The sequence below is a fragment of the Cervus elaphus genome, chromosome 23 (genome assembly GCF_910594005.1).
Source record: "Cervus elaphus chromosome 23, mCerEla1.1, whole genome shotgun sequence".
In the NCBI taxonomy this organism is placed as follows: Eukaryota; Metazoa; Chordata; class Mammalia; order Artiodactyla; family Cervidae; genus Cervus; species Cervus elaphus.
In genome coordinates, this window is record NC_057837.1 from 76,373,619 (window position 1) to 76,397,347 (window position 23,729).

General features: G+C 45.5%; 1 protein-coding gene across 4 annotated transcripts in view; it reads left to right on the forward strand.

Moving 5' to 3' along the window:
* The window catches only part of ARFGEF2 (ADP ribosylation factor guanine nucleotide exchange factor 2), an 81,964-nt gene that overhangs the window by 19,917 nt on the left and 38,318 nt on the right, over positions 1–23,729 (forward strand). For 2 of the 4 annotated variants that reach the window (XM_043883007.1, XM_043883004.1), the window contains exons 4-18: positions 1,976–2,122; positions 3,097–3,276; positions 3,634–3,865; positions 9,150–9,218; positions 11,049–11,200; positions 13,456–13,586; positions 14,774–15,008; positions 15,925–16,024; positions 16,724–16,863; positions 18,031–18,139; positions 18,818–18,986; positions 20,974–21,085; positions 21,607–21,812; positions 22,756–22,840; positions 22,946–23,117. In XM_043883007.1, the coding sequence (XP_043738942.1) occupies positions 1,976–2,122; positions 3,097–3,276; positions 3,634–3,865; positions 9,150–9,218; positions 11,049–11,200; positions 13,456–13,586; positions 14,774–15,008; positions 15,925–16,024; positions 16,724–16,863; positions 18,031–18,139; positions 18,818–18,986; positions 20,974–21,085; positions 21,607–21,812; positions 22,756–22,840; positions 22,946–23,117 (2,239 nt within the window). The remainder of the gene's footprint in view (positions 1–1,975; positions 2,123–3,096; positions 3,277–3,633; positions 3,866–9,149; positions 9,219–11,048; positions 11,201–13,455; positions 13,587–14,773; positions 15,009–15,924; positions 16,025–16,723; positions 16,864–18,030; positions 18,140–18,817; positions 18,987–20,973; positions 21,086–21,606; positions 21,813–22,755; positions 22,841–22,945; positions 23,118–23,729) is intronic. The other 2 variants (XM_043883005.1, XM_043883006.1) reach the window with 2 other exon arrangements.

The following is a 23,729-nucleotide window of genomic DNA, read 5'->3' on the forward strand; positions in this document are numbered from 1 at the left end:
GGAGATGGCAACCCACCCCAGTTTTCTTGTCAGGGAAATTACATCGGCAGAGGAGCCTGGCGGGTTACAGTCCATGGGGTCACAGACGAGTCAGATATGACTTAGCAGCTAAACAATAACAACCGCAGGGCTGCCCTCACAGGAAGCCAGCCTGTGGAGCAGTGATGAGAGGGAATGAGCCAAAGGGTATCTGGACTTGTTCTTCAGAAACACACGAGGGGCCTCCCTGGCAGCCAGTGGTTACGACCCTGCACTCCATAGCACGGGGTGCAGGTTGGATCCCTGGTCAGGAACATGAGATCCCACATGGGTTGACAGGGCCACAAATAAATAAAACCCAAAACCACACTGGAGCAGCTCCCTGCCTCCGTCCGAGCTCCCCGAGCTTGATCTTGGGCCCACGGTGTGTGCAGGCCTCTCCTGCTCCCTCGGCCCAGCAGTGCCATATTTCTGCTCTCGGCCTCTCTCTCTCAACCGGTTTTTCTTCCTGTGTGTTGAACGGCGGTGCTTTTGAGGCTAATAATGAGGAAAAGCCAATGAGAAGTGGCGTGAGGCCTCGGCGGGGGGCATGTCTGTGTGTCGCAGGGGCCGTGGCCCTGTGATGGCCTTGGGAGCTGTGTCACTCCAGGCAGGCAGATAAAGAATGTGACACGCCAGAAACCAAAAGGATAAAGAACAGAGCAGCATCTGTCAGAGTCTTTACTAAGTTGCTGGAAGCAGAGGGTGCCTTAGAGTTCATGGACCCCAGAGGGGCTATAGCAGATGTGTGGTTCCTTTTTATTCAGTCAGCCGTCAGGACAACCTGGACTGGGAGAAAAACATTGTTTCCTGGGCTCTACCTGACCAACCTGGTCAAGCACGTCTGCATTGAGGTCCAGGAATCTCTTATCTGTCACAGGCTCGCTCTCTGATGCTGAATATCAACCTGGCTTTGAAACCATCCTGACCTTTGAGTTCCCTTCCAGCTCTCAGATTGTCCCTGACGAAATCCAGGTCAGGAGGGAGGTGGCCCGTGTCCAAACTGATCCATCATCTGACCCCGAGGGCACAGCCCGGACAGCCTCTTGCCTCTTCAGCAGCATGGGTGACACACAGTTTGATAGCGTTGGTGCAGAATTCGTTGCGGGTTTTTACTTTAATTTTTGGAATGGAAAATGCACGGGCACGATGCACCGTTCAGAAAGAGTGCAGGCCTGAGCCGCAGTGCGTCTTAGTCCTGCTCCTGCCACAGCTGCTTGGTTTCCCTGAGCTCAAGCAAAACTTGTTGTCATTAGTTTTTATGCATCTTGCCTTTCGGTGGTGGGTGGGGTGGAAGGTTTTTTTAACAGCTTGAGATATGGTTCAGATGCATACAGTTCACCTGTCTGAGGTATACAATTCCGTGACTTTCGTATATTGACGGAGTTGTGCAGCCATATCAGAGACCATCTTTATCCTCGGAAAGAAGCCCCATATTTGCTCATTGTTGCCGTCACTTCCTATTTCCCCGGAATCCCCCAGCTCTAGGCAGTTGCTAACGACTTCTATCTTTGTTATATATAGTTTTTAATTCCTCCTTTTTTTTTAAAATTTATTTGGCTGTGGCGGGTCTTAGTTGCAGCATATGGGATCTAGTTCCCCAAGCAGGGATGGAACCCAGGCCCCCTGCTGCGTTAGGAGCCAGGAGTCTTAACCACTGGACCACTAGGGAAGTCCCTAACTCCTCCATCTTCCACAGAAGTGGTTGTGCACTGGGGCCATTCTGCACATGCATTTTCCCCCGGCCACTCTCAGCGTCATGGGCTCTTCTGCCGTCAGGAGTCAGCCCAGATAATGCGCTTTTGGGGTAACCATTTCCCCTGCACCCAGGGGGAGCAGAGGGATCTCTGGGAACCGGAAGTTAAAGGCCAAACCTACCGCCTGCCTCTTAACTGCTGTGGATGGCCTCAGCCTTGGCCAGGCAGAAAATTCTCACATCTGTACTTTCCGTGTTTAGAAACTCATCGCTTATGGGCACATCACCGGCAACGCCCCTGACAGTGGCGCCCCCGGCAAGCGGTTGATTGACAGGATCGTGGAAACCATTTGCAACTGTTTTCAAGGCCCTCAGACCGATGAAGGAGTTCAGTTACAAATCATTAAGGTATTTCTGTCTGCCTGTCTAGTCTGGACTTTAAATGAGACAACTCATCCCCTTTGGGAATTTGAATTTCTGATTTACCTTGTGTTAGTTGTCTCAGGAGGCACTGAGCTAGAGCAGAAATATGTAAGCATCACTTAGATCTTTTGTTAAGTGTCAGAACTGATTAGCATGGACCAAAACAGAAGAGCAGAAACAGGTGTGTTTTCAAAGTAAATAGTTCCGCTAATAATCACGTAAATTGCTTGTGAATTAGATTGACTTGAAATCCTCTACTCTCTCCTCTTCAATTTCTGGATTCCCGGACTGCCATTTCTCAGCAGGTCCTGTGTTGATGCTTTTATCACCGGTTTGCCCCTGTCCCTTTGTCCTCCCATCCCATCATCCTTTCCATTTCTGCTGCCAGGAATGGTTTGGCGTGGGATGGTCCCGTCTGCTTGTCAGAACCAGTCAGGATAGATGTGGTCAGTGTTTCAAATCCTAAGTTCTGGACATGTTAGCTTTGTGAGGGACAGTTCTGTGCTAGCTGAAAGCTAGCTCCTTAAAGCTCCCTTGAAAATCCACCAGGGAACTGGGAAGCTGATCCCCCCACCCCACCCCACCCTGCACCTCCTGCATCAAAACATGTATATTTTGTGATCGATGTATGTGAGATCAGGTTGGAGCGTTTTCCCTCCTGAGAGAAGTATCTGTTTTTTTGGCTTTTTAAAAAGTAAGCTGGTAGAGAGCACACTTCAACACAGTTCAGTTACTTCACATAACTTGGGTTCTATGGAGTTAATAAGTGTGTTTAAACTTTTTTGAACTTGGAGCAGCAGGGACTTGGCTCTTGATACTAATTATCCAGTTTAGCTCACAGAGCCATCTTCTTAAACCAAACCAAATAAAAGCAAAGGGAAACCTTGTAGAAAAGTTGGGCTCTGAGAGGATGGGCAGTGGGCGCTCCTGAAGATGAAAGTTTTGGATTTTTGTTTCAGGCTCTTCTCACTGCGGTCACATCCCCGCACATTGAAATTCATGAGGGCACTATCCTGCAGACAGTCAGGACATGTTACAATATCTATTTGGCCAGCAAAAATCTCATCAATCAAACCACCGCCAAGGCTACCCTGACTCAGATGCTGAACGTCATTTTCACCCGCATGGAAAACCAAGTGGTGAGTGGTAGCAGTTACCAGCTGCTGTGGGTGGGACACCATCCCATGCTGTGAAGTCTTTGCTGTGTGGCCTCGGTGCCTGGTGAAGAGTCTTAGCATCCTGTAATTAATCCCTTCTTCCTCTGAATTCTCTGCACTCTGTTTTTGTCCTTGTTTTAAAAAGCAGAGAGAGAATCTCGATGGGTTTTGAAATTTGCATTCCAGATTTGCTGTGAGTTTGTTGAAGGAATTGATTTCCTTTTTTAAATTCTGTCCTTCTGTTTGGATATTCTTTATGCAACAGGCTGGCTTTTTTTTCTGTTCCTTATCAAAACGCTGGATCCTTTTAGACTGAATCCCTTTTTCGTTGCCTTTCAGTTGCAGGAGGCCAGAGAATTGGAAAAACCAATCCATTCGAAACCCCAGTCCCCTGTGATCCAAGCTGCAGCAGTGTCCCCAAAGTTCAATCGTTTGAAGCAGAGCCAGGCACAGAGCAAACCAGCGACTCCTGAAAAGACAGATTTAAGCAATGGCGAGCACGCCGGGAGTGGTTCCGCGGCGATCGCAGAGAACGGACACGCCCCCAGAGAGAGGGGCCCGTCGCGCTCAGGTAGGGCCCCTGCGCCGCCCCGTCCCGCAGCGACCGCGTCGTCTTCATCCGGGGGGCTGCTGAAGGAGTGGTCTGGCGTCATGGCAGGAAACCTCCGGTAGCTCTTCTATTTCTGGGCCTCCCCCTTGACTTCCCCTTTGCTTTTCTCTTACGAAACACAACCCAAGAGGCAGTGTCTCAGATCCCGTTGTTAGTTGTGAGTGTCTTTGGTTTTTTTTTTTGGTGGGGGGGTTGTTCCTGGAATATATCTAGCTACTGCTGTTTGATGTCAACTGTAGTGCCGTGGGTTCAGTTTGGAGTGCTCGTCTCCCGGGAGGTAATCGTTTGGGTGGTCAAGCATTTAATGTCTGTTTCACTTGCCAGAGGAGGATACGGACATCATCTGTCACATATACACAGGCTCTCTGCCCACTTATGGGCAGTTTATGGACGTCTATTTATGGACGTCTTAGAAAGGAGCCAGAAGGTGGGGGGTGGATTCACAGAGAAACAGATACACAGCTCTGTCTTCTTCTGAGACCAAGTACACCACTACGTGGTTGTGTTTGCTTTTTTAAATGAAAGTGACCTTCCATACCTGATGATAGTCTTGAAGTAAATAAAACATTAGGCATGAAATTTTTGAATTGGGTTGTCACATAAGATTATTTTTTACTATTTACCTCTCTTTCGCTGTGCAATTTGTGCAAACAAAATCCTAAATTCTAAAATTTTACAAGAACGTACTTTACTCCCAAGTGATTGCTGCCAAATAATTTTTCACTCTAGCTGATGCTTCTACAACGAAGTGTCTGACCTGCCTTTATATCTTCTTCTGCCCCATTATTGGCAGTGAGGTCTGTTGGTGGTATGTTCGCTACCAGAGCCCATACTTGAGCAGTTTTTTGTTCCTCTGTAATTTACCAGAGCTTGGCATGGGTAGGAAGAGACCCAGTGTTGTTGCGGGAATGTTGTTCTGTATCAGTTCACCCAGGGCAAGGATCAGAGAGAAAGGTGCCCCGGAGAACCACGCGTGGCTTGGGTGAACACTGTGGGCCGCTCAGTGTCACGTGTCTTGGAAGGTGTTCAGAAAGTCCTGACCCACCTTCTGTATCTGTGTTCATCTTTGCCTTATTAACTCTCAGAGCAAGGAGCAGGCAGGTTTTTACTGGAACCTTTATCAGACTGTGACCAATCAACAAATATTAATATTTAAACACACTATAGTGAGCGTAACCGTGCAGATGGAAAAGCAGGTCTTCCTAAGCCACATGAAAGTGCTTCCACTGCAACCCATTTTCCACTCAGCAGCCAAAGTGATCTTTTAAAAGCGTGGATTAGATCAGGACCTCCCTCTGCTTAAACCCCTTTGGTAGTTTCCCATCCTGTCCCATTCATGGTGACGTCTGTGCCTGCCCCATCTCCACGACACCCAAGGCCCTGTGTGTGCCGCCCCACCCCCCTCCCTGTTCCGTTCCTCCGCTTCCTTTCCCCTGTTTGTTACGGGATGTGCAGGTGGTGGTTCTGGTTCTTGAAAACGCAGTGCTTGCTCTTGGTACCTTGGCACCTACATCCCTTCCTTACCCCGCCTTTGTCTTCAGGTCTCATTTCTAACTGACCCCCTCTCTGAAGCTCCCCATCACTCTGTCCCATCACCCTCTCTTATTTTCCTCATGGATCACTACTCCAGATCACTGAAGAGTTTGTCTTCACTTGTTCCTGGCCTGAGGCATCGGCCACCCTGTTCACCACAATATTCCCAACACCTGGTCTGGTGCCTAGGACACATACTCAGTAAATACCTTTTTTACTGAATGGAGTTGGGGGGCGGGGGGGGTGGGATTTGATTTCTAGAATATGGTTTTACAGAAACCCAGGAACCTAAAATTCTGTTCTAACACAGAATGCTTTACACTTAGCATATTGCTGTGGATTATGTTGCCACAAGGCATAATACACCCCATGAGGCTTCTCCCAAGATCGTGGGCATCAGAGTGCCTGTAGGAATCAGACCACAAACCTGCAAGCGGTAGTTCAGAGTGGAGGTGCACCGTCGCCCTTGAGAGGGACAGGCCTCCAGTTGTCCAGATGTGGCTCTAAAGAAAGAACGAGGCCTTCAGGAGAACCGGATGAGGCGCCTGGGAGGAAGGGGAGCCTGAGAGGCAGGTGGCAGAGCTTGCTGGCCGACAGACACAGCGCCCTGGGCTCGAGTCCAGGCTGCCGAGACTCCTGGGGGCTCCAGTGCCTCTGTGACCAAGATGACCTGTCTAGCGCTCCTCTTGGTTCCCTCCCGTGGCCTGGCCCCAGGCAGTCACTGAGCCAGGTGTGGGCCTTGCTACCTGGGTGCTCCACATACGTTGTCCTACTTCAGTGGGAACCCTCCCCGGCCTTCCTGAGATAATGTGCCTCCCAGTGGAATTTGTGTGGATGACAGCTCAGCAGCAAACCAGAGGATCTTCCTCCCCTTGGCAGTTTTCCACCCCAGGTTGATAAATTGATAATCCGTCAGTCTTATCAGCCTGTGCAAGAAGTGGATCAGATTGCTCTTTGTAAATTCACAAAATGAGATCTTTGAACCTGCAACATGCTAGCTTCTATGAACCTTAAGGCATGGCCAACAGGGTTCCCTAGGGACCTCACCCCATTTGTCCATTCACAGTCCTCCAAAGACCCAGCTGTTCTTGTCAGTTATTTTGAAAACAGGTTTATTGAAATTCAGTTCTGTAAATTCACCTGTTTAAAACATACAGTTCAGTTCTTTGTAGTATGTTGACACAGTTGAGCAACAATCACCACAATCCGTTTTAGATCATTTTTATCACACCCAGAAGAAGCCCTGTACCCAAGAACAGTCACTTCCTGTTTTATCTTTATTTTTAAGACTCTTACTTTTTAACTCCCAGTGTTAGACTTAAGCATTGACACACATGTACAACTAATATGTTATGTAGTATTGTAGGTACACAGTTACCAGTGTGCTCACAGATGTCTTCGCTCATCTTTTTGTCTTGCATCCCATTCATTAAGGGAAAAACAGCCCAACAACATACCAAGCCTGCAGCTCCTCTGATGAAACATATTCATCAGGCTGCTAATTTTTGCGTGTTGATTGTGTACAGGGGGCTTCGGAATGTTTAGTAGAGATTAGACCCTGTCATCACAATTCTATTAAATCATAGCATCAGAGAATGTTGGAAATAGGAACTTAGAAATACCTAGACACGTGAGACATGTGTTGACCAAATCATGGTCTAGACGAGATGATTTTAGATGGCTCATAGGTGAATGGTTTTTAATAGTTATACATTTGTTCTAGCATGCATTAAGAAAGTGTGATTAGTGTTTGAAGCCTTTGTTTTGTGAATATTAATTATTGCTTACAGTGAGTTAAAGAGCACTGTTACATATATATGTAATATAATAAATGGTGCATGAAATGGCAACAATTATGAAGGTTGTGTGAGAACGACTGAAGTATAGGTGTTGTAGCCACACGTTCCGGGAAACAGACTCACTCAGAAGGACAGTGCAGCTAGTGGAAGGCAGTTTATTACACCTGCGGGCCCAAGGCAGAGTCTCCTCTTGGCCAAGGACCCCGACCAGTTTTTGTGAAAACCTTATATACCCTAAGTGTATAAGGTTCTCTGAAACTAGTCTGAACAAAGGAAAAACAAAAATACGATCAAAGTTAACCCGTGATTCATATGCCTTAAGCCTAGGTAGCCAACAGTGGGCAATTATCAATAGGCTTGTGGTCATACCCCAATAAGCATAATAGAGTGTATGATTCTATTTGGTTACACAGATAATTAGGGTATTCCTTTAGGTGATGGAGAGCCCTGGGGCTCTTCCTTCTGGGGACCTGGTTTTCCAGTTGGTATGTCGTTTCCATAGATACTGGGCATATATCTCAGAGTCCACAGTCCGGCCCAAGACGGAGTCCTGCTTTCAAGATAGAGCCTGTTCTGTTTCCTCCTTCATAGGTAACACTGATCTAGACTGAATCGTCTTATTTAGATGAAGAAACAGGTTTAGAAGATTTTGCCTGTGACTGAGGGCTTTTCCAACCTCCATTCAGGTTCTTCTTGCCCTCTAAGAAGAGCATTTGCTGTTGTTTGCTCGCTCAGTTGTGTCCGACTCTTTTGCAACCCTGTGGACTACAGCCCGCCAGGCTCCTCTGTCCATGGGATTGCCCAGGAAAGAATTCTGGAGGGGACTGCCATTCCTTCTCCGGGGATCTCCCTGACCCAAGGCTCGAACTCCTGCCTTCTGCACTGAAAACCAGATTTATCAGCCCCATGAGTTTAGTGCTCTCCAGCGTGCAGGCTGGCACATGAGTCTGGGCTCACTGAGGTCACTCCTTTGATGTGTGTCTCGGCGCTCTGGCTCCAGTCCGCTGTGTGTTCTACCCTGCGTCCCCTCAGGGAGCGCCCATTGCGGGGTGGCTGAGGGCTCCACGACCTTCGTCTCCACCATGAGCTCCCTCAGGGCCTACCGCAGAGGGTGTCTGCAGTGGTTTGATGGCTGCAGCATCCTTTGTTTACTGATCTCCTGTGTGGGGCAGCATTTTTCTTTCACTTGGGGTAAGTGCCCGATGGAAAAGAAAACACTTCTTGTTGCTTCTCCAGGACCAAAGGCAGAAAATCATGGCCTGATTGGAAAATCGTTGTTAAAGAAGCATTTAAAGGGTTATTTTGGTTTTGTTTAACATCATGGCCCTTAATATTTACTTCCAGAAGACTAGTTGAGTGCTTGTTTACTGATTCTCCCAGAACTAGTTTTCTACCAAAACAACTGGTAGCGAGCCTTCTCCACTTAAACAGTTACTCTTCTCAACTATCACATGAGAAATCTCATGCTAAGTTCTGGGTTTACACTGTGGGAAAAGGAAGCAGCCAAAGGCACACCGTTTACCAAGGCTCTGGATACATGAGGTGAAGGGGCAAGATGACGCTGCCCCTTTTGTTCTGTCAGAAGCCACAGATGGATAATATCCAGCTGCTGCCTGCAGCCCGGGGATGGTGGAGGGGGCCCTGGGCCGGCACCTGTGACTCAGGAAGGAAGAGTGTGAGAGACCTTGGGGTCTCGGAGTTCCACTGAGGGAAAACCAAGTCACAGCAGCCGCTGCCCCCAAGTTTCCAAATTTCCTGGGACGTGGTCAGATTTGGCTTTGGAGAGAGCTTGTTTGCACTCTTGCTTCGGCCTATGACTCTGGAGAACGCTGACTTAATCTCCACCTGACTTCACTTGCCTTGGAAATGCCCACACACGTGTGTTTGCGTTTGTGTATTTGGTGTGTGTGTAGGGACTGAAGACGGAGCCCAGGAGGTGGTGAAGGAGATCTTAGAAGATGTGGTCACGTCTGCGGTTAAAGGTGAGGACCCAGCGCCCGGCCTCTCCTCCTCCCATTCCTTCACGCAAGTCCTCAGCCAGGGGCGTTGGTGGTGAGTGCACCATGGCCACCACCCCCTGCACACCCACGGAAACTGGGTCGGCCCCTCTTTAATCTGGAGTTTGGAAGTCACCTATGACTCGTGATGGGTTTCCCTCTCCCTCAGGTTGGGTTCAGGACGCGGTCTGCCAGTGTTAGAGTTGGGTGCGCCTCCGGAGACGCAGAGGTCCACGCCCTGCAGGGCCAGGTTTCCCCGGGAGTGGGCGGGGAGCCCTGAGGCAGTGGCGTTTCCCGCCTAGACAGTACCGTGTCCAGGGGACAGTCCCCATGTCGGCAGGTGTCAGATGCAGAGAAGTTCTGTTGGTTTTGTTTGACTTCATTCATAACTACCTCAGTTTTTGGTATAGTTTCAGTGGAATTAGCCTTGTGTAGCTCAGAATGACTGTTAGATGATTTTTCCTTTTGTTTTTACCCCAGCTCTTAGGTTAGTGGTCATGTGCTGAACACTGAGCTTCAGGGTCAGTAAGCCATTAATGGGTTGAGAAGTCAATAAATCAGTGGTTCGTAATCCGTGTTTTTAAATGGGAGAGATTAAAACAAAAACAGGTACAAACTGAATGTCTCGCATGTAGTAGTGTTAAGCACTGTTCCATGAAACATGTTTCAGTGATTTATCTTTGTGCACACATGTAACTAAGTCCTGACTTTTAAAATGTATCTCTTAACGAGTGAGGGTCAAGGTCAAAGAGTTTTGACCCACTGCTCAAAGCCCTGTCCTTTTGTTAATTTAAGGTACCCCCAAGCTATAGTCACAGATTTCATTGTTGGTTTAACTCTTTGTAGAGATGTCTTTAAAAATAAAATAATTTTATTTCATGCCTTTAGATTTTTCTTTCCTGGGGCCAATATATGAATATATGAAGTTCTTACATGGTGAACCTTGTCTGTCTTGCTCATACTGTATCCCCCAGCCCAGCCTAGAGCTTGGCATATAGTAGGCACCTGATAAATATTTGTTGAATATGCTTCAGAAACTATTTTTTTTTTTTTTCAGAAACTATTTTTGAAGATTGTGCTACTGAATTGTTTGGTGTCCCTTAAATATATTAATATAACAATCTACATGGTAAATTTCTCAGAGTTCACCTGTTCTGCTAGTCATCAGATATGCTTTCTTTCATTAAATGATGGGATCCATTTAATTCTGTGTCTTTTCCTTTTCCACATGGCTGCCAGGAAGCTCAGATCGCCTTTATTTTTTTTTTTTCCTCCTGTGACTAAGGTTTTCTATAGCTATCAACCTCTCTTCATTTATGTGACTCATGTTTTCTAACCCCTACATTGGTAACCCATCCTGTGCATTTCTGTTTAGCTGCTTCTAATTATCTTCAGAAGTAGGTAAGGGTGGACAGGGCTGCGATATTGCACATTTCTGGAGGTACCATTGACCCAGACTACAGTATAAAGTGACCTGGGAGTGGGGCTGTGGGTAACAGACACATAAAGCCAGAAAGGGGAAAAGCAATAGCCTGAAGGTTATGTGAGTAACTTCTTGGGACTTCTCTGGTTAAGACAACGTGCTCCTAATGCAGGAGGTGCAGGTTCAATCCCTGGTCAGGGAGCTAAAATCCCATATGCCTCATGGCCGGAAAACCAAAACATAAAACAGAAACGATGTTGAAATAAATTCAATAAAGACTTTAAAAATGGTCCACACCAAAAAAAAAACCTTAAAAAAAACAACGTCTTGGTGTCAGGCCATCTTTTGGGGTAAGTACTGACTTGATGATGACTTTTGCATTATATTTTAAGAAGCAGCACAAAAGCACGGGCTGACGGAGCCCGAGAGGGTCCTGAGTGAACTGGAGTGCCAGGAACGAGCCGCGTCCCCCACAGCTGATGAAAACTCCCAGACCAACGGGATAGCGGACGACAGGCAGTCCTTGTCATCAGCAGATAACCTGGTGCGTCGGTGATCTTCCCATCAGACTCGTTTCAATGTTTACTTTTTCTGTAAGATGCAGAATTGTATCTCTGTCAGAAGAAGCCAGTGAAAACCAGTAAGCCCTGTTCAGTTAAATTTAGTCACACCATCCTGTCCTGGTATTCTGTGCGTTCTTGGAACATGCTAGTTAATGCTGGTGGTATGTGACGTTGTTAAACCCTGTTTATTCAGAACTTTTAAAAACTTCACATTTCTTGCCCTTTTTCTTTTCTCTCAAAATGGTATACATTGATTACAGAAAGAATAAGGGAAATAGAGAGAAGGGAAAATAAGGAAGTAGAAGTCATCCATAATCTAACCCAGAGATAACATTTGTTAAGGTTTTACTTACACTGTAGATTTTCCTCTCCCTCCCATGTTTAAACCATTTAAGTGTAATAACGTGATATACATGCTGTTCTGTAACCCGCTTTTTAAATTTAAGGCACATTATGAGCTTCCTTTCAGGTACCCTTAAGTGTGTCTGCTACATTATTTCCTTAGATGGCTTTGTTGTTCAATTGAAAATGCTATATATAAACATTCAAAACAGGAAGAAATATGATCTGAACTTGCCTCCTGAACTCACTCAGTCTCTACCTTTTCCCGTGTGTCTCAGCCGTTAAATGATCACACACACACACAAGAGCCTTTTTATGTATTTCTTTTTCCTATTCATCACCCTGTTTCATGGAATTTTAGTTACTGATAAACTAGACACCTGTTTATGTACTGTATGTGTATCCACTTAATACATAAAAATAATAAGATTTTCTCTACAGCTATTCCCTACTCCACCCACCCTGAACCAGTTGCCCCGTCTCAGTCTGTTTAGGCTGCTGTGATAGAATACTGTGTACTGGGTGCCTTGTAAACAACGGGAATGGGTTTCTCACAGTTCTGGAGGCTAGGAAGCTCAAGGTCAAGATGTTGACAGTTTCAGTGTCACTGTCTGGTGAGAGCCTGTTTCCTGGTTCATGGACAGCCGTCTTCTTACTCTGTCCTGGCAGAAGGGGCAGGGGAGCTCTCTGAGGCCTGTTTAATAAGGGCAGTAATCCCATCCGTGAAGGCTCCACCTCAAGACCTACTCACTGTCAAAGGCCCATCTCCAAATTCCTTCGCATTAGGGATTAGGTTTTGACATAAGAAGTTCAGTGAGGGGCTCACAGACATCCAGTCTATAGCAGTCCCCTTGGGGTTCTGTCATCCCCATTAAGGCACCGGTGGGGGGATGATTTGGGAGACTGGGATTGACGTATATACACTATTGATTTGTGTATAAAGTTAGGTAACAGTGAGAACCTACTGGATAGCACAGGGCTCTGTGGGCACCTCAGTGGGAGGGGAATCCAGGAGAGGGGTGTGTGTGTACGTATGGTGATGTGCCTTGCTGTGCAGTGGAAACCGACACAACCCGGGAAAACAGCTGTACTCCAGGAGAAGATTCTTTTAAAAAGAACGCACGTGTATAGGGATGTGTGTGAATTCACACGCGGTATTTGTGTCACGTATTAGACTGCAGCTTGCTTTGTTCCCTCAACACTTTTATGGACATCTTTTCACATCAGTAGTACGTATATGTCTGACTAATTTTTTAATGGCCACGTGACATTCTATCATGGATTACCATAATCTATTTAACCAGTTCCCTATTAGGTTTTTGGATTATTTCAGTTTAATCATAGGAGACAGTTCTACAGTGAACATCCTTGTAAATAGATCTTATTCTTTTGTGACCCCATGGACTGTAGCCCACCAGGCTCCTCAGTCCCTGGGATTTCCCAGACGAGAATACTGGAGTGGATTGCCATTTCCTTCTCCAGGGGACCTTCCAGACCCAAGGATGGAATCCATGTCTCCTGCATTGGCAGGCAGATTCTTTATTACTGAGCCATCTGAGAAACCCAACAGTATTCTTAGGAATATCTTTTTTGCCCAGACGAATATAATTATCTGTATTCATTTTGGGTTTTTTATGATTTAACCTTTGCTCATTTATCATTTTAAACCACTTACACCCACTTTTTGAAGAACAAAGAAGGAAGTTTTAGAATTGCTGTGACAACTCCCCCAGAAGCTCCTGTTTTGACATATTATTTCCTCCCCCACATCCTTCACCTCCCCCAGTGAATAAATAATTTACATTTTCATGAGATAATTACATTTCTTATTTTTGAAAAGAGTCATCCTTTTGTTTGGACACTTTGATTTTTCTCATCTTTGTTCTAATCTTAGGAATCGGATGCTCAAGGACATCCAGTGGCCGCCAGGTTCTCCCACATTCTGCAGAAGGATGCCTTCCTGGTGTTTCGCTCCCTGTGCAAGCTGTCCATGAAACCCCTTGGCGAAGGCCCCCCAGATCCAAAGTGAGCTGACAGCAGTTCTTGGCCGTCTATAATCCTGATGATCCAGGAGGATCTTAGGGGCGCCAAGAAACCCCACTGCCTTGTCCCCTGGTTGATGTAAATGCAGCAATTTACAGGATGGTTTTACAATGTTTTCAGGCTCATGAAGGTCCCACAGTCCTCTCATCATAGATTGTGTGCCCACCAACCAAGATTATTGGGCCCAATTTTGCTTGCCTTGGTTTATATACTAAAAACAATCGTTCGGTTGAATATTCACCCTCTTTCTCCTGACTGATGAATTTAATCTTCTGAAGGTGAGGGTCCCCCACCTGGATGCATACAGAACCTTAATTTCTTGCCCTGAATGGAAACTTCTGTTTTCGTGGATACAAATTTATGCCCCAGATTCAACCCAGAGAAGCCAGACCTTTAGAGTGAAGGATGTACCACAAGGAAGGTAGTGCTGTGGGGTGTCACAGCAGAAGTTTTGGAGCCACGGGGAGCTGCCTTCAGCCCTGGCTCACTTGAGACCAACTTCATGGCCGCAGGAGCTACTGAACCTCATCTGGAAAATGGGAATATGGAAAATCAACTCACAGGATCATTTACCTAAAATGATAGAATGACATCCTGAGCACAGGGCCCAGTACTTCACGATAGTTTATAGTCACTGTTATTGTCATTATTACTAGTTGATAATAACAGTCCTCTTCTGTTGAGATTATGATGACCATTAGGGAAGAGACTCATGAAGGTTTTCCTTTCTTTCCATCCCTGTGGGCAGGGATGGGAGCCTGAGGCAGGTAGATGAAGAGCCCTGTTCTCGCTGTCTCTAGACACAGAGCGGGACAGACAGTTTGGTCTCACATGATGGGTGTGAAGTAATTGGTTCTATTAGATGAGTTGCAGAGCCAGCTTTCCAGAACAGTTTGCACTTACTTTGCTCCTGTATTCCCTGCCTTATGAGTGGGAGAGAGAAACAACAGTTGGCAGCGCTCATTCTCCCAGGGCCTGCGGGTCCTAAGAACCCGCCTCATGCCAGCTGCCCTCCTCCTCTTGACATTGTAGGTGCTGTTGCTGATTCTTGACTCCCCGGCTTCTCAGAAAAATCCTCTCACTGGTAGAGGAGTAAGACCTTCTTAAGAAACATCCTTTCTGAAATTTTACCTCTCAGCGCCGCCCTTGTTTTCTGTTTCCTTCACCAGGTCCCACGAGCTGCGCTCCAAGGTGGTTTCCCTGCAGCTCCTCCTCTCCGTGTTGCAGAATGCCGGCCCGGTCTTCAGGACTCATGAGATGTTCATCAACGCAATCAAGCAATACCTCTGTGTGGCGTTGTCCAAGAACGGCGTCTCTTCAGTGCCTGATGTCTTTGAGCTCTCTCTCGCTATTTTTCTTACTCTTCTTTCAAACTTTAAAATGCACCTGAAGATGCAAATAGAGGTATGGACTCCAAATTGACTGTTTTGGGGTTTTTTTTTTTTTTTTTGAAGTTGGGTGACACTTTTATATGCTGTGTTAAATACTGGTGGGAATTACACAGTCTACTTGCTGGCACCCCAGAGAACTTATTGAGCAAGAGAATTCCTTTTCATAAAAAGTTACTGCCCCCAAATCTTATATATGTGTGCTCACTGAGTCATGTTCAACTCTTTATGACCCCGTGGACTGTAGCCCGCCAGGCTCCTTTGTCCATGGAATTTTCCAGGCAAGAATACTGGAGTGGGTTGCCATTTTCCTACTCCACGGGAGCTACCCAACCCAGGGATCAAACCCACATGTCTTGGACTGGCAGGCAGATTCTTTACCACTGCGCCTCCTGGGAAGCCCCAGATCTTGTATACCTTTTATTTTAATCAAAGGTTTAAATTGTGTGGTCTTTTGTTGGGCTCAGTCCCCCAGACGTGTTTGTTTAGCCTATAAATTGTTTGAAATAACTTGAATTAGTATCCAGACTGAGAAGTCAGGGACTTCCCTGGTGATTCAGTGGCTAAGACTCTGAGCTCCCAATGCAGGGGAGACCTGGGTTCCATCCCTGGTCAGGGAACTAGATCACATGTGCCGTAACTAGGAGTTCAAATGCTGCAACGAAAGATCCCAAGTGCTGCAACTAAGACTTGGAGTAGCCTGCACAGACACACACACACAGACACACAGACACACACACACACACACACAGACACACACACACACACCCCCCCCACCCCCCCCACACACACACACCACCCCCACCCCCACCCCCCCCCCGGCCTCCCTCCTTGCTTTACTCATAGACTCTGTCTGCTCTTAAAGGCTTCAGGGGTTTTGAGCCCTAATTTAAACTATTAATTGCTGTCCTTATCTTCTTCTTGCCATATAGGTCTTTTTCAAAGAGATTTTCCTGAACATTTTAGAAACATCAACAAGCTCTTTTGAGCACAGGTGGATGGTCATTCAGACCCTGACAAGGATCTGCGCAGGTACTTTCTCCCAGAGGGGGGCTCATCCTTTTGACTTGCCCAGAAACACCTCTGAGGCTTTGATTCTCCACAGTCCAGATGAAGACCTTGATCCCCTCCTTTTAGCATTGTAACGAAGTGCTGAAGAAATCATTCCCTTAAAGGCTGCTGCTCACCTAATGGCCAGACTGGTTTTCCCAGGACTTTCTGATTGTAGCACGGAAAATCCCATGTCCTGGGAAACCTAATCCTGAAGAACTAGGGCACCTGTCACTGTACTACAAGCTGAACATGGCTTATAAGTCACAGAGTCCCAGGTATGAGTGTCCTAACTCCTGATTGGGTGCTAAAGTAAATTTGCATTTCCCTCTACACCACCCAATTGTGTGACTGAGCATCTCTTTGTCATCAAAGTAACCTCATCAAAGTTACATGGCTTTAAGAGTTGGCTGAGGCAGTTGCTCTCCCTTTTTGATGAGGAAAGTAAGCTGTGAGAGTTTGAGTGAGCAGCCTGAGATTTCAGTGAGTGCCAGGGCAGGCTAGAAGGAGAGCCTCCTGCATTTCCAGTCCTCCGTCACACACTTCCTGACTGAGGCGTGTCCAGCCTGAGTTACTAATTCACTGGGAAAACTTTTTGACCAAGGAATCTCGTTTAATAAGGAAACAAGCTGTTCTCTGTGTTCAGTCAGAATTTCTAACATCCGTGTGTTATTTTCCAAGATGCCCAGTGTGTTGTAGATATTTATGTCAACTACGACTGTGATTTAAATGCTGCTAACATTTTTGAGCGCCTCGTAAACGATTTATCCAAAATCGCTCAGGGAAGAAGTGGACATGAGCTGGGAATGACACCTCTGCAGGTAAAACCACTGAGAACGTTCATTTCTGTTTAGAGTTCATTCATTTCAATAACCGTTTGTAGAGCGCCACCATGTGCCAGGCACTGTCCTTGGTGCTGGGGATACAGCAGTGAACAGAGCACAGACAGACATGTCCATGTGCACAATTGCTGCAGTCCTGACACCAAAAAGCAGACAGTGAGGAAGTAAGCTGCAGGGACGAATAAAGCAGGGACGACAGAGAAGGGCTGTTGGAGGCGAGGGTGGGGCCGTCAGGGTCACCTCCCTCAGAAAGTGACGCTTGAGCTGAGACCTGTAGGACGCGTGTTCACTCTGTCACCTTTCCATAGATCGTGTGAACACGGATCCCAGGCTAGAGGAAAGGCAAAGGAGATTGCTTCTTACTAGATCCCCTCACTAGTCCCTCCCTACAAAGACAATACGGCTTTTAACCTGAGGTCTCAAGAAATTGGTTGGAAGGTCTGTGAGCCACCTGTAATTACACATGGAGTTTTGGTATATGGGCATTTTTCTTCGACAAAGGTCTATAGTTGTCGTTAGATTGCCCAGGGAGATCCAGACCATCTTAGATGCTATTTTGAGTCTAAAATGTTTGCAGTTTTTAAAAGATGATCTGCAGCTCACTTTCACATTCAGCTTTTTAGTTGAGAAGTGCTACTTTAAAAAAAAAAAAAAAAGGTATTTTTATTTACCTGCAGAGTAAGCCTTAAGATGGAATGCTTTTTTGGGTGTTCAGGGCATGATGGTGTCCACGGTCATTCATCTGTTACATAAGATAAGATTCTTTTTTTTTTCAGGGTCACTAGTTAAGACTCTCTTTTTTTAAAGTGTGTTTTAAATGTTTGGTTGGTTGTGTTGTTGTTGTTTTTTTAATTTATATAAGCAATGAATGAGAATTTCATTTTAAAAATCAAATAATACTCTTCACTTTAGGAAAGTACACATGCCATTTTTTGCAGGTAGGGAGTTTGTAATGAACACCTTTAAAGATGATCATGGTTTTTGCAGTGAGCCCTCTATGTTTACGTCACCTGTTCCCTCTTCCTTGGGTCAGTAACTCCAAACGTCAGTGATTATCTCATATTGTCACAGGATTCCCAGAGCCCTCCAGACATCTGCACTTAATTTATCTGCTGAGTCTCTGTATTTGTCACTTTCGTCCTTTAGGAGCTCAGTCTCAGGAAGAAAGGCCTAGAATGCCTCGTGTCCATCCTCAAGTGCATGGTGGAGTGGAGCAAAGACCTGTATGTGAATCCCAACCACCAGACCAGCCTGGGTGAGAGACCCCCCCACTGCACATACACACCTCCCATCTGCCACCACCCACCGTTCACAATAGGCTACTCAAAACTTTTGGAAAAAGCTATCCTGATATAGTTGTCTTAGAATTAGCAAAATACTTTAGTTTGGAAAATACCTAAAGTATTTTAAAGGTTCTGCTTTTTAATCCATCTGGAACTTGGGTGGGGGAGGTAGAGATAGTGTGAATTGTGCTCTAACTTCATTTTTCCAAACAGAGCCATTTATTACAGCTTTTTTTAGTAGTCTTTCTTTCCCTCACTGATTTGAAGTACCACCTTGATGGTATATCACATCTCTCTGTGTGCATAACTGTTTCTGAGTTTTCTGTTCTATTGATTTGTGTGTTCCTCCACCAATCCCGTGCTTTTCAAATGCCTAAAGTTCTACAGTGAGTTCCAGTACCTGCTGGGACATGTTCTGTGTCTTGTGCATTTTTGCACTTTTATTCTTTGATGTGAATTTTAGCATTAGCTTATCTTCCACAACCAAGTTGTTAAGTAAAGTAACTGCGATATCAAGGTTTTCATGAACTTGACAGCACAAAGCTTATTGTTACAGGTCTGGGAAAGGGGACCACACAGCCAGACCTCAGCTCAGCTGCGCCTGCGTCCCATCTGCTCATTTGGTTTCCTTTGCTTTTACGTCATCGCAGGTCAGGAGAGGCCCGTGGACCAGGAGGTGGGGGACCTGGCGAGGCGGAGCAGTGTGACATCCATGGAGTCCACGGTGTCCTCAGGGACTCAGACAACCGTCCAGGATGACCCGGAGCAGTTTGAGGTCATCAAGCAACAGAAAGAGATGATTGAACACGGCATCGAGCTGTGAGTGTGGCTCTTGCTCTGGCTGAGTCTCTTGGGAACCTGGCATTAACTCCTGAAGATGAAATGCCTGTTACAGGCGACCGGGGCTGGCGCTTATGGTCAGGCCCGATCAGGTTGGGCTGAGTGCACGCATGAGTGTGTGAGAGAGAAATCTGATAGCTTTGTGTGGTTGATGCCTTGTCTTTTTTGTCTTTCTTCCTAATTTAAAAAATTTAACCAGTTTAGAAAATGCAGAAAAGTATAAAGCAAAAATGTTTAAATCACTCAAAGTTATTACCTAGAAGAAATCGCCATTGGTAACTATTGTAAAAAACTTCAGCATACAGAAAAATTAACTCTTGCCCTATTAGTCTTATCTACTTTTTTTTTTCCCTGAACCATTTGAAAGTAATTTGTAGCCATCACTTTACTTAATCTCTGCTGCTGCTGCTGCTGCTGCTAAGTCACTTCGGTTATGTCCAACTCTTAGCAACCCCATGGACTGCAGCCCACCAGGCTCCTCCATCCATGGAATTTTCCAGGCAAGAGTACTGGAGTGGGGTGCCATTGCCTTCTCTGTACTTAAGTTCTACATGGCTGAAAAATAAGGACCTTCTCCCATATAATCACATCATCATTGTAGAATCATGAGTAAACATGGTTTCTTTCATCTTTTATGCACAGAAATGAATACATTCTCACATCCTGTCCAACTTTTGAATGGTTAATCAATTTTGTAAACTCAGTTTATTTTAAAAATTGATGTTACAGTACTCATTTATTGGATTGGCCAAAAAGTTCTCTTGCATTTTTCTGTAACATCTGAGGGAAAAACCCAGACGGAATTTTTAGCCAACCCTCAGTGTGATTATTTCTATTCTCACCATCACTTGCATCCCCCAATATGTTCTCACAGCAGCTAAAGGAATCTTTTAAAAACTTACATCAGTCTTGTCACTGCCTTACCTGCACTCACTCCAGGTTTCCTGTTTCCTCCCCACAGCCCTATCCAGCCTCCAGCCTCCCTGTCTGATCTCTTCTTTCAGTACTCCTGGATCTTCTATGGGTTTCAGTCCCTTGAATATCTCAAGCATTTAGCACCATTGCACCCTCTGCTTGGAATATTCTTGGGTCTTTTTCACCCTTCAGGCTTGACAAAGCATCTCTTCCTCAAAGAGGCCCCCAGTAACCATACTCCCTGGACAGGTCCAAGGTCACCTCTGTCCCTGCATAGCCTTTCTTCACAGCTCTTGCCACAGTTTGTGCTTCTGTATGAAGGTCAGTCCCCAGTGCATGGCATGGTGAATAACAAGTTGAATTTATATGGCAGTTATATTTGCCTGCCTTTAACAGGAAATGCAGAAGTAACTACTCTAGTGCCGTTGAAGGAAATCCCAGAGTACAGAGTCTAGGACTGTTACAGTGGCTCTTATGGATGTCAGAAACCCAGGCTTCTTTTATCTTTCTGCTTCACCATCCTGAATACAATTTTCATCTTCACCGTTGCCTCATGATTTAAGATGACTGCTGAAGCTCTGTTCCTCACACATGTATTGTGGGGAAGAAGGGAAAAGAGCAAAAAACGTATACCACCACCCCATCCCCCCCAGCCCCAGCTAAGTCAGCTTCGTTTCAGATTCTTCCTAAAAGTATCCACACCAGTTCTCATCTCTCACTGGCCAGGACTTTATCACATTGCAATATTTTATCTAAGGGAGGCAGAGAAATGTGTATTTTATCCCGGATAGTTGTGTACCCAGCTAAATAACTAGGTCTTATTAGTGTTGAAGAAGAAGAAAATGGATTTTTTTGTGGCAACCAGCAGATTCTGTTAGAGCTAGGTCAGAAACTAAAGGTAGAATTGAGAAAAGCTACCAGGACACACAGGACTTTCCGAGCTGCTATGGGATGACTTGTTCATGGTGTTATTGTAATTTGCCTCAAATGCCAGCTGTTTCCATCCCCCAGAGTTTGTAATCAGCAACCTGTGTCCCATCTCTTGAAACAGATTCAACAAGAAACCCAAGAGAGGGATCCAGTATCTCCAGGAGCAGGGCATGCTGGGAACATCGGTGGAAGACATTGCCCAATTCCTGCACCAGGAGGAGCGTCTGGATTCTGTAAGACGGGGGGCTGGGCACATACTTGTGGGTTCTTTTTTGTGCCTCTGAGACCTTACTGGCTTTCACCTAGAGACTTGCCGACTCCTGCGTGCAGTGTCATTATCTGCACTCCTGTTTACAGTGGTCCTATTTATCCCTTTGGCTAGTGTTGCAAGAAGTTCTTTATAGGGAATAAACCAGCCTCCTGACAGGTGGTTGTTTATTTGGGGGGACAGTGTAGGAGCTAAGTGTCCCTTGACTGCTAGAAATTGTTCTTTTGGGTGCTCACCTGCAGCTCATCTCCCTGTTGCGTGTCTTATCATTCCTCCATTTTTCAGTGCCTTCCTTCATGGCAGGACCAACTGAACCTGGAATGGTTGGGTGGGTGACCAGACTAAGGGAGTGACCCAGCTTTTCTAGCAGCCCAGCCCATCCTAGGTATTTAGAGGCAGGACACTATGCTTCCCCTGTTTGAAGTGTCTTTCACTGGGTGTTCACATTTGGCAGTTTTTAGGTGTGAGTGAATGTGTATGTTTCAGACCCAAGTAGGTGATTTTCTGGGAGAAAGCATGAAGTTCAACAAGGAGGTGATGTATGCCTATGTGGACCAACTCGACTTCTGTGAAAAGGAGTTTGTCTCAGCCCTGCGGACATTTCTAGAAGGTTTCCGCCTACCTGGAGAAGCCCAGAAAATTGATCGGCTAATGGAGAAGTTTGCTGCAAGATACATAGAGTGCAACCAGGGGTGAGCACCGTGTTTAAGTCTCTCCCACACCATCTTTTTGCCATCCTCAGAGCATCAGTCTTACTGTGGTTGGGGGTTCAGTTTAATCATTTTAAATCTGTGCCCAGCCACTGAGGGGTCTGTTCACTATGCATCAGCAGGCACTGTGCTGAGGGATTGTTTGTTTGTTTGTTTTTAACATTTAACATTGTGTAAATTTAATGTCTACAACATTTGATACATTTATATATTGTATTATGGCTTCCCTGGTGCCTTAGATGGTGAAGAATTTGCCTGCAATGCAGGAGACCCGGGTTTGATCCCTGGGGGAGGAAGATCCCATGGAGAAGGGAACCTCTCCAGTAGTCTTGCCTGGAAAATTCCATGGACAGAGGAGCCTGGCAGGCTACAGTCCATGGGGTCACAAAGTCAGACACACAATTAATTGACTGACGTAACAGGGTTGCCATGGTAGTGATGTAGTCCCTCTGTCATCTCATATTAACTATTTCTTTTTAGTTTTTGGAAGAATTAAGATCTAGTAGCATTGCTTTCATGATATGAAAGGTTTAACATATAAAAAAGTGAGTTTCTTTTCTTTGGTTCACATCTCTTCTGGTCTTTGTTTTTATTTTTTAATTTTTTTTAAATTTTTTTACTTTTTTTTTTGCGGGGCAGGACAGGCGCTCAGACCGCGCCGCCCGGCTGCAGCCTGCCCGTGGAACCACAGCTCCCTGGTCTTTGTTTTTAAATTTAATTTATTTACTTTTATTATTTACTCATTTTTTCCTAACTAGGTTTTTCTAGACTCTGGGTCTTCAGTTACCATTAAGTGGTGATGGAAGCGTCTGGGGAGCAGTCGGCCTGCTTTGCAGGAAACGTGTCTGCCTGAGCCCTGTTGCCGCCACCCAGCCTTGTCTCTGTCCATGTTCTCACATCTGAAATCTCTTCTTTTTTTTTTCAGGCAAACTCTGTTTGCTAGTGCTGACACTGCATATGTCCTAGCATATTCAATTATTATGCTCACTACAGACTTGCACAGCCCTCAGGTAACATATTTTAATGACTTAAATACTACAATAGCTAAATAAGTAACTGTATTTGGGCCACTGATGTCTCCTAAGTGGATTCTTCATTTTTTTTTTAAATTTCAGGTAAAAAATAAAATGACAAAAGAACAGTATATTAAAATGAATCGGGGTATCAATGATAGTAAAGATCTACCTGAAGAATATCTCTCAAGCATCTATGAAGAGATCGAAGGCAAGAAAATTGCGATGAAAGAAACAAAAGAACACACAATTGCCACCAAATCTACTAAGCAGAGTAAGGTCTAATGGCAAATTATTTCTCACTTCCAATGTTCAGGTGTATCAGAATGCATGATTAAGTTCCCTGGTGTTAGATTTAATTTGCATATCTAGCTATCTGAATAAGAAATGTGATTAAATTAGTTATTATGATTACATTGACACTCTCACAGTATCACTTAACTTCTTACTAGATTTGTAATTAGTTACAAGAGGGAATTTAAAATAATCTGAGAGCTAAATTACTCTCCAAAAATGTTTCTTAAAACTTTGCTGTAATACCAGTGGTGATTGTGTCAACCTTGATTAGAATTCTCCTACTTAAGACCCCTGCGAAGCTGTCAGTCTCATTGGGGAGGCAGCAGCGTGTCCGATTGAGAGCGCAGGCTCTGTAGCCACACTGTCTGTATTCAGGTCCCAGCTCTACTGCTTGTTAGCTGTGTGACCCTGGGCAAGTCACTTAATGAATCTGTGCCTCATTCCCCATCAGTGAAATGGCAGTGACACTTGTTTCAGGCTCAGGACGTGGCCCTTGTGAGGAGGATTTGTGAATTAACCGTTGTGAACCTTTTGAAACAGAGCAAGCACTCGGTGAGTGTCAGCCGCTGTTCGCTCTCACTTCTTTGTA